General features: G+C 43.8%; 1 protein-coding gene across 1 annotated transcript in view; it reads left to right on the top strand.

The window, feature by feature from the left end:
• The window catches only part of SALL1 (spalt like transcription factor 1), a 20334-nt gene extending 10432 nt beyond the window's left edge, over nucleotides 1–9902 (top strand). Inside the window, exons 2-3 of the mRNA XM_081335864.1 lie at nucleotides 2405–5823; nucleotides 9059–9902. Of these exons, the coding sequence (XP_081191990.1) occupies nucleotides 2405–5823; nucleotides 9059–9499 (3860 nt within the window). The 3' untranslated portion in view covers nucleotides 9500–9902. The remainder of the gene's footprint in view (nucleotides 1–2404; nucleotides 5824–9058) is intronic.
• The last annotated feature ends 1315 nt before the right edge of the window (nucleotides 9903–11217 follow it).

The raw sequence follows: 11217 nt of genomic DNA on the forward strand, positions 1-11217 counted from the left end.
ATTGTATAGAAACATTTTCTCTTAGCTGCTCATCTTCCTTCTTTCTTTTAACCCATTTCATGCTCTTCGCGCCCCTCCTTTCTCTTTATCCAGAAATGTAACATATTTTTTAAATGCTGTTTTTATAGATACGAGGTTATAATCTAACCTCATCTGTGTGGTAGTAAAATGACAGTGACTTTATGGAGCTGGCAGGCAGTGTCCATTCTAAGTGGGGCTACCCTAAGTTTTACCACCAAGGAGCATGATTTTTTTTTAAAAAAAAAAGACTACCTCCCATTGATCCGAAGCACGTGTCACGGGAAGCGAATCTTATTGATTAGGAAGGAACCAGTTTGCAAGCAATGTGGTCCTCGGTAGTTCTTAAAAGTTCAGGGGGCTTGTTTGGAGAAAGGACTTTTTGTAAGCTAAAGCTAACAATATGTTTAGGCACCTGTGGAGCCAGGCCAAATGTGTTTATCAGAAAAGAAATTGCACTGCATAGAAGTCTGTTTGGGCTTTGCCGAGCAACAATAAACTTCAAAGAACACTGAGGTCTTCGGCTAAGTGCCATGAGAAAGATTGAGCAACAAACCCTTGATTGTGGAAAACACGGGATATTTTTCTCTGACAGGCCATCCCTTTCTTTCTTGCCCCTAGAAATAACAGAATGAACAAATGGAAAACAAGGGTTTGCCGGGGAGAAGAAACAGTTAGCTTGTGTGTTCCTTAAGAGCTCAAAAGATTGTTTTGTTTGTGGCCAACTCTGATCACATGTGGTCTTTTTCTCCTCTGGGTTCCCCATCCCAACCTGTTTACTTTTGTCCATAACTGATGGAGATATGGAAGGACCAGAGATTAGTTCAGGGATAATAGGGTGAGTGTCCAAGAGATTTTTGAAGCAGCCAAAGATGAACAAAGGTTGAAGGAAACTTAAGAGTCAAATGAATCAACAGATGTTGGTTTTCCATTTGGTGGATCACGAGGTGGTAAACCGAACAAAATGGACAGAACTATCAGTTTCTTGCTATGGAATTTGATTTATGCCCCATGTCTTCAATTCATGCTATTTTATATTACTATGGATTATTTGGAGGACCCATCACCTTGGACACGAATGTTGATTTAAAGGTCTGCTTGTGCACTCTTAAAACTCAATGGACAATGTTTGTGAATTTATACTTGTTCTCACCCTGCCTTGTGTGCATCTGGTGATCCAAACTTGATTTTTATTCTGGACCACTAAAACGTCTTGAAAAAAGAAAAAAAAAGAAAGGAAAACTGTAAGGTCTACAGGTTTTCTTGCCAGCTTTTAGCAAGTAATGTCATCCAAAGGCGAGGTATGGCTTAAGGGAAGAATGTCCTTCCTCAATGAATATTTGAGCATGGTATATAAATACCTTAATCTGCTTTCATCAGATTCCTGAAATGTCCCCTTTTTCCATCTATCATTTCATGGCGAGTAGCTTAAAGAGTCAGAAAGAAAACTGACATCTTATGTTCAGGTTGAGCATTGGAACATTATCCTTCAGATTTCACATTTCTCTGAATTGGGACACAATATATGTTCCACCCAGGAAGTGCCTGAAAAATTTAAAATCTCTGTTCCTACAGAACTGGGGTTGTACCTATGGAGCTGAATTCTATTCCTAGTTGTATTCCAATTGTATCTCAATTCCTAGTTTAAAAAGCCTGAAAGCTCCATGTTCTCTTTTTCTGTCCTTATGTTTTTGAAGTTGGTGCAAGAAGATAGGCGTTCCTTTGTAGAAAAATTATAATAATTATCTTATAATATGCTGTTGTGCTGAATAGAACTGGTGGGACACCTATCACACTGATCATGGGCAGAGAGCTATGCAATCCATCATTTTTGTTGTGAACTCCTTTCCCCATCATGAGGCTGAATGTTTAAGGGTCATCTCAGAAAGCCACAACCCATCATATCCTATAGATTCACGTTAGTAACTGGGAACTGAAGTCCACAAGTCTTAACATTGTCAAGGTTCCAGACTCCTGACTTAAGTAACGTGGAAAGAAAATTCCATAACTTTGTAGCTGCCCCTCGTTAAAAAGGAAAATCTTTAGGAAAATGGCAGACATGAAACTTGAGACTTTAAATAACGACAAATTAATTCAGCGATAGGCTGACTGTCCAAGAGATATCTGAACAGCCCAAGATGGACAAGCTTGAAGGGAATATCAGACTCAAATGAGTTGGCTGAGTTGAGATGGTTGAGTTTTCCATTTTTCCCCCCAAAAAGAAACAAAGGGAGAAGAACTCTTTAGGGATGAGATGAACTCAACATCTCCTCTGGTTGACTTCTTTTTTCCTTGTGACCTATTTATAATTTCTGGACAATTGTTAATTTTGCTTCTTTCTCTCTCTCTTTTTCTCTTCCCTCCCCTCCCCGCCTTGGGCCCATAGGAGACACACAGAAGGGTCAACCCAATCGGACCCACAAGACAAAGGATGCCCATGTCTGTGGCAGATGTTGCGCTGAGTTCTTTGAACTACCAGACCTGCTACAACACAAGAAGACCTGTACTAAAAAACAACTGGTTTTAATTGTGAATGAAAGCTCTGTATCTCCTTCAGAAGCCTTCCCTCCTAGCCTCCCTAAAAATAATTCCGATGAACGGAAGAACAATACAGATAACAACGTGGATCAAGTTGAATGCAGCAGCGTTCCTGAGCAAGGCGACAAACTCGACAAGGAAGAAACCATGGATCTAGAGTCTTCTTCCAGTGTTAGCAAAAGCACTAGCAGTACTTCCCAGACCGTCAACAGTAGTATTGCAAGCAGTAACTGCTCCACAAAGGGTACCTCAGCTCTTACAACCTCTCTACCTCAACTGGGGGATCTAACCACGCTGGGCAACTTCTCCGTGATCAATAGCAATGTTATCATCGAGAATCTTCAGAGCACGAAAGTAGCGGTGGCCCAGTTCTCTCAGGAAGCACGCTGCAATGGCACCTCAACCAACAAGCTGGCCGTCCCTGCCCTAATGGAGCAACTGTTGGCTTTGCAACAGCAACAGATCCATCAGCTGCAACTGATTGAACAAATCCGTCACCAAATATTATTGCTGGCTTCCCAGAACGCAGACTTGCCAACGTCTCCCAGCCCGCCTCAGAGTACAGTACGAGCATCAGCCAACCCCTTGTCGACATTAAGTTCCCATTTATCCCAACAGCTGGCTGCAGCAGCTGGATTGGCACAAAGCCTCGCTAGCCAGTCTGCCAGCATTGGTGGTATGAAACACCTATCTCCTCAACAGCTACCTCAGAGCAATTCTGGGAACACTACGATTCCATCCAGTAGCGGCTTATCTCCAAGTATTAGCCTAGCTACCGCAGCAATTACAACGTCACCTTCTGACAAAGTGATTACAAATGCTGGTGGTCCACCACTTGGCAACCCGCCAGGGACCGTGTCATCATCGCCAGCTTTTGCAATAAGCAGTTTATTAAGCCCTGTATCAAATCCGCTTCTACCTCAACCCACTCCTAGTAACTCTGTGTTCCCCAATCCTTTATCCAATCTGGGAACACCCGCAGAGGACTTAAACTCGTTGTCTGCTTTGGCCCAGCAGAGGAAAAGCAAGCCGCCCAATCTAACCGCCTTTGAAACGAAAAGTAATTCGGACGAAGCGTTCTTCAAACATAAGTGCAGGTTCTGCGCAAAAGTTTTTGGGAGCGACAGTGCCTTGCAGATCCATTTGCGTTCTCATACTGGGGAGAGGCCCTTCAAATGCAACATCTGTGGAAACCGGTTTTCCACCAAGGGGAATTTAAAAGTACACTTCCAACGGCATAAAGAAAAATACCCTCACATTCAAATGAACCCGTATCCAGTACCAGAGCATTTAGACAACATTCCCACAAGTACGGGGATTCCGTATGGGATGTCCATACCACCGGAGAAACCGGTCACCAGTTGGTTGGATAACAAACCAGTGTTATCAACTTTGACCCCATCCGTTGGCCTGCCACTTCCAGCCACAATTCCCAGCTTGACCCCTTTTATCAAAACAGAGGAGCCTCAGCCCATTCCCATCAGTCACCCTTCATCTAGTCCTCCGTGTTCGGTCAAAAGCGACTCTGGCTCCATTGATCCTGCAGGGAAGAACTCCAATGGGAATCTGGCAGAAGGAGAAATGGGGGCTCTGCTGTCTTCCGGTGACAAACCAGAAGAAAGCACGGCCAGCGTTTCCTCTAGTGTGAATCATTCTGCAACCTCCCCAGCGGCAGAATCGGATTCCAGCAACGCGGTGGCTTTTACCAATCCACTGATGCCTCTCCTGTCCGACCAGTTTAAGGCCAAGTTTCCATTTGGAGGGCTGCTGGATGGAACGCCAGCCTCGGAGACCTCAAAGCTGCAGCAGCTTGTAGAAAACATTGACAAAAAGGCAAGCGATCCAAACGAGTGTCTCATTTGCCATCGAGTGCTCAGTTGCCAGAGTGCTCTGAAAATGCACTACCGCACACACACTGGCGAAAGGCCATTCAAGTGCAAGATCTGTGGCCGGGCCTTCACTACAAAAGGCAATCTAAAGACCCATTACAGCGTCCATCGTGCCATGCCACCATTAAGAGTGCAACATTCCTGCCCCATCTGCCAGAAAAAGTTCACCAATGCAGTTGTGTTGCAGCAGCACATCAGGATGCACATGGGGGGCCAGATCCCTAACACAGTTGTGACTGACAACTATCCTGAGTCAATGGAATCTGATACCGGCTCGTTTGACGAGAAGAACTTTGATGATCTGGATGCCTTCTCTGATGAGAACATGGAAGACTGTCTTGATAGTAGCGTACCAGACACCCCTAAGTCTGCAGATGCATCTCAGGATAGTTTATCATCATCCCCGTTGCCACCGGAAATATCGAGTATTGCTGCTTTAGAAAACCAGATGAAGATGATCAATGCAGGGCTGGCTGAACAGCTCCAAGCGAGTTTAAAATCTGTGGAAAATGGATCAGTCGAAGGAGACATTATGACAAACGATTCTTCATCGGTTGGGGGTGATATGGAAAGTCAAAGTGCTGGAAGTCCTGCCATTTCGGAGTCTACCTCTTCTATGCAGGCCTTGTCCCCATCCAACAGCACAACGGATTTCTACAAATCACCAGGCATGGAAGACAAACTGCTACGGACTTTACCGAACGACTTTGCCAACGGTTGGCCTGTCACCCTTGCCAACGGTGGTGCTTTGGACTTGACATCGGGCAATCCAGAAAAAATGGTGAAGGAAGAGCCACTGGGTGTGTTGTTTCCTTTCCGCGATAGAGGCAAACTTAAAAACACGGCGTGCGACATTTGTGGCAAAACGTTTGCTTGTCAGAGTGCCTTGGACATTCATTACAGAAGTCATACCAAAGAGAGACCGTTTATTTGCACAGTCTGCAATCGTGGCTTTTCCACAAAGGGTAATTTGAAGCAGCACATGTTGACACATCAGATGCGAGATCTACCATCACAGCTCTTTGAACCCAACTCCAACCTTGGCCCAGCTCAGAACTCTTCCTCCGCCATACCTGCAAACTCTCTCTCGTCCCTTATAAAAACCGAGGTCAACGGTTTTGTACACGGCTCTCCTCAGGACCACAAAGAGACACTGCCCAGTTTGCTTCCTTCGGGACCTTTGCTGCCTTCGGCGACGTCACCAGTCTTACTTCCAACTCTGCCTCGGAGGACACCCAAACAGCACTTCTGCAACACGTGTGGAAAGACCTTCTCGTCTTCCAGTGCTTTGCAGATTCACGAACGGACCCACACAGGAGAGAAGCCCTTTGCTTGCACAATTTGTGGAAGAGCTTTTACCACCAAGGGCAACCTTAAGGTACTCTCCCTCCATCTTACTATGCTCCATTTTTTTCCCCCCTCTAGCTGCCCACTTGTGCCTGACAGGGTTCACATTTTGCGCTAAGCCATAATGGATCGATTTGGTATTTGGTGTCCCCTGTTGTTTCGCAAATCGTGGTGTTATGGCTTGGCGTGTGCCGTGAACCTCGGGGAACGCTGGGTGAACAAACCGCATCTCAGTATGATGCGTTCACTGGGCCATCATGAGTGGCCTGCAGGATGAGGGATGTTGATTTATCTCCGTGCTTTTGCATGACTTCTGTACAGGTAGTCCTTGATTTACAATAGTTTGCTTAGTGATCATTCAAAGTTACAACAGCACCGAAAAAGGACCACTTTTCACACTAACAAGCGTTGCAGCCTCCCCATGGTCATGTGATCAACTGTGGCAAGAAAGGTGGTAGAATAGGGGGAAAACTCATTTAACAAATGTCTCAGCAACAGAAATTTTGGGCTCAATTGTGGTCGTACGTTGAGGACTACCTGTATATCCAGCAGGGTTTTCATGTGAGATGTGAATGGCTGTATCCATGCATTCTGAAAACCTGGTCATTTCAACCACGGCTGTTCTTATGGGTGTCTACCTTCCATGCTTTTTTTTCCCCCAGGGATAAAATTGCAGCTAGAAATTCTATGGAGCGCATAACCCTTAAAAATTGCCAATCCTGGAATAATAAATGTATAATGTTTAAAAGAATAGAGGAAGGAGTTTTTTTTTCTTAGATATAAATAGATTAAAGGGTTTACAGGCAGCGTTTGAGTTACGACCGAAACAAAGTCTGCCCGTCACAGTCATAACTCGCCAGAGTCGTAATAATTTTGAAATCTTTTTTTTGCAACAGTTGTTAAATGAACCCTCAGTCATTAAGTGAACCAGTGGTTCACTACAGGTGAGGTTTTCGCAGCCAACTGGAAATAAGCACCAGTTTTGGGCAAAACCATTGTAAAACCTGGTCATGTGGCTGAAGGACACTGTAAACAGCCCTCAATAGAGTTGATGAGCATCTGAAGGGGAAATCTGACCACTGAACTTCAAATTTATTTATTTATTTATTTAATTCCATTTATATCCCGCCCTTCTCCGAAGACTCAGGGCGGCTTACAAATCTGGGTCTTAATTACCCCCTCCCCCCATAGGTCCATCAGAACTTCAAACAGTCCCTAAATAAAGACTACCTGTACGTGTATGTGTGTGTACGTCTGTGTATGTTTCATCACACCATGTGCTATCCCTGTGATTTCATAGTGCAGAATTGACATGGATTTTTTTGGGGTGGGTGGGTGGGGATTTTTGGAAAGCTATGGGAGGAGAAGAATGAATATATTTGTTAAGTGCTGATGGACCAAGCTTTGGTGGGTTTCCCCCCCCCCCCCCCCCGCAATCCTTTTCTTTGGATCCTTCTGCACACCTTTCCTGATTGTGACTTTCTCTGTAACTCCTTCCTTACCTTTCATCCCTATTTTAAAAATCAAAAATCTGAGCAGAACTTGCATGGGTGTTAAACGGAAGCACGTCCATTCCCTTGCAGTCCTAAAGTGTGCTCCCATGAGAATAAAATTCGAAATTTAGACGTATTCGAAATTTAGACATTTTGATAGAAATTCAAAATTTAGAAGAAAGTTAGAATGGGATCGTTTCTGCTAAATGAGAAATTAGTTAATTACTATTAATAATAGTAATAATAATAGTAGTAATAATAGTAATAGTAATAATAATAATAATAATAATAATAATAATTAATAATAGATGATGATGATGATAGTATTTTGCTGGGGCAAAGTTCTTTTTTTTTTAACCAAACCTTCAACTCTTAAGAGTCTAGATTTTATCACTGACCCTCCTGCGTACGTATAATTTGAAATGCTGGTAAAGCAACTTTTAAATGGAGTTTTGTTCTCCTGTTCACCCCACTGCCTGGCTGAGCATTCCTCTAGAAATGGTTGCAAAAGATATGAAATTAAAACATCGGTATCAGGTGTCATTTTAACGTCAAATGGTCATATAAACAACTGGGCAGGACTTGAATCACCCTGTTATGATGGCCACCTTGATTTTTTTTTTGGGGGGGGGAATTCCTGGCCTCTCTGTACACGAGATGAGCAGCAAACGAAGAAGTACAGGTAATACTTGATTTACAACAGTTCATTTAGTGATCGTTCAAAGTTACAATGGCCCTGAAAACAACGCTTTTTCACGCTTACAGCCTTCGCAACAATCCCCATGGTGTCACGCGATCAAAATTCAGACGCTTGGCAATTGGTTCGTATTTATGACCATCGCTGTGTCCCGAGGTCATGGGATCCCCTTTTTGTGACCTTCTGACAAGCCAAGTTAATGGGGGGGGGAAGAAAGGTCATAAAAATGGAGCAAACCTCACTTAACAAATGTCTCACTTAACAGCAGAAAATTTTGGCTGAGTTGTCATACGTTGAGGACCACCTGAATTTCAATCTTTACAGTCTTGACCCTCTTCTAAATTAGATTGCCCTCCCCCACTTCCTGTAGGACACCCAACAGTGAAGAACACTGAGTTGTAAACCATCAACCTCTGGAGGTGTAACTTCCTCATGTTGGAGGCTAAATCATGATGTATGGTTGAGGGGGTTAGTTATGTCCAGTTTATCGAACAGAAGACTTAAGGATGACATGCTAGCTATTTTCCAGTACTTGAGAGCCTGCCAAAGAGAAGAGGGGATTGGCTTATTCTCCAAAGCACCTCAGGGCAGGACAAGAAGTAATGGGTGGAAAAGCTTCTTGAAGAGAGATCCAAATTGTCTGACACTGAGAACGATTAATCAGTGGAACAACCTGCCTCCAAAAGTTGTGGGTGGTCTATCAGTGGAGGTTTTTCAAAAATAGCCCGGACAACCATTTGACTAGGATGGCATGAAGCTCCTGCAATGAGTAGCAGATTGGATAGAGGTCCTTTCCAGCCCTGTGATAATCTATGTTATATGTTCTATGCTTAGCTTAAGACCATGGGTCTCCAAACTTGGCAACTTCAAGATTTGTGGATTTCAGTTCCCAGAGTTCCTCAGCCAGTGGACCTCATTTCCCAGAATTCCATGCTGGCTGAGGAATTCTGGGAGTTGAAGTCCACAAATCTTAAAATTACCAACTTTGGAGACCCCTGGTTAGACCGTAACGCTCAAGAGAGAGGCTACTGCATTTAACCTACCTAACTGCCGCTGCTAACCCGTGTCTTTTCCAGGTGCACATGGGAACTCATATGTGGAACAGTGCTCCCGCCAGGCGAGGCAGACGGCTCTCCGTGGATGGGCCCATGACTTTCCTCGGAAGCAACCCTATCAAATTTCCAGACATGTTTCCAAAAGATTTGGCCATGAGGTCGGGAAACGGTGACCCTTCTACCTTCTGGAATCAATACGCTGCTGCCTTCTCCAACGGTTTGGCCATGAAGACCAACGAGATCTCGGTCATTCAGAACGGGGGGATTGCCCCGACTCCTGGGAGCCTGGGCAACGGCAGCAGCTCCCCCGTCAGCGGTTTGACCGGCAGCCTGGAGAAGCTCCAGGATTCGGAACCTAATGGGCCTCTAGCTGGTCTGGAGAAGATGGCAGGCAACGAAAACGGGATCGGCTTCCGGTTAACCCGCTTTGTGGAGGACAGCAAAGAGATTGTAACAAGTTAGGACAAAAGATGGCGGATACTCGTGCAGTTGTTGCAATTGAAAGTGGGTTGGGAGGAGGTTGTGTTGGGGTGGTTTTTTTTTTCCGTTTGTTCGTTTTGTTTGTTTTGGCAAATCCACAACACAGAAACATTAAAGACACATCCTTTTGTACCCGTTCGACATCTAGAATTCTAAAACAGCTTATTTATTAGTGATATAACTTTTTTTTTGTTTGTTTGTTCTTGGCTTTGCAGGGACATGCAAGTGTTAAGTTTTTTGGTCTTCTGTAAGTTGAAGTAAATACTAATTGACTAGAGTGCTGTAACATTTATAGCAACACAAGTCTGTTCGGCCCGACGGTCTCCTTCTGGCCTTTTAATTTATTTTTCTCCTTCCGGTTTAACCTAAAAGTTTTGGTGGTCAGGCGGTGCCTCCAGGACCTTTCTGCCACACTCACTCCTCTTCGGCGCGTGTGAAACAAACGTACATTATCTGTGTGCACTTCAGTCCCGATGGAAACTTTTCTCGGCCACAAGGTTGTTTTAATTGCACAACCAGCTTTGCGCCGAGGATTGAAAATGGACCACGTCAAAATTGAATTCCATACATCCCCTTCACCATAGGATCGATTTGGTTTTGCGTTGGTTTTGTTGGAATTAAATTGGCTATGATTATGGTTATTATTCTTAGGTAGATTTATTTTGTCCCCTTTAGAAATGGTCCTTTTTTTTTTGTATTGTGCTTTTTACTGGAGTCGTCTTAGATGTCAATTTGTTTCTGTACAGTAAACAAGCACGGAGAAGATTAGCGAAAACCCCACAGTGTTGTTTTGCTAGTTTGAAACCCTCTGCCTTGTAGGTATATTATTAAAAAAAAAAGTACTGGACTTAGTGCTGCTAAGATTATCTCAAACCACCTTCCATGGACAACTTAAGATACTCCTGTACATATGACGAGAAATATCAAGATCATTAAAATGCACATATCTTCTCAGTGAGATCAATGTCTTGACTAAAAAGAATAACTACAGTGTGGTTTATTTTGTATTGGGTACGACAGGAAAAAGAAACCAACAAAAATACTTTGGACGGTTATATGCACTTTCTTGGAAAGCCCGAAAAGAAATAAGTCCAGTTACTTTATCCTTTAAGACTTACTAACAGCAGAGAGACTGTAATTTTCTGCGAGTAATCAAATACATTTTTTTTTCTCCAGCGGAGGAAACTGGATTTTGTGTGTGTGTTTTAACGAAGATGCTTTGTTTTAGAATATGTGTCACAGCCTTTTAGGTGAATGGGCCAGTTAAAAAAAATTGGGGGGGTGGGGGTGGGGAGAGAACGTGAAGAAGTGTTGAACGGGAGAAAGTTAAAGAGTGGAACTACAGCTCCTATCAGCCCCAGCAAGCAGGGGATGATGGGAAGAACAAGCATGGATTTTCAAGTACTTTCTCGAGGGCTTTCCATTGGTGCCAAACAAATCCATACTTTCTTAGTCCTTCTTCATTAGGTTTGTTACGTTAAGAAACAGAAGACGGCCACTTTCCACAATAAATCCTATTTTATCATTATTATTTTGTTCAAATGAGGGTCTTCGGTTGCTGGAGAGGGGGGACATGAAGTGACCACGTTTGGGATATTCCGTTGGGAGGACGATGCCATGCCCAGGGGATGGCTGAAAAAGGAAGCACGGCAGTAGCACGTTGACACACGTGTAAAATAAGGCCGGGTTTGCGAGCCCTT

Source organism: Vipera berus, assembly GCF_964194415.1.
Source record: "Vipera berus genome assembly, chromosome: 10".
NCBI classification, from domain to species: domain Eukaryota; kingdom Metazoa; phylum Chordata; class Lepidosauria; order Squamata; family Viperidae; genus Vipera; species Vipera berus.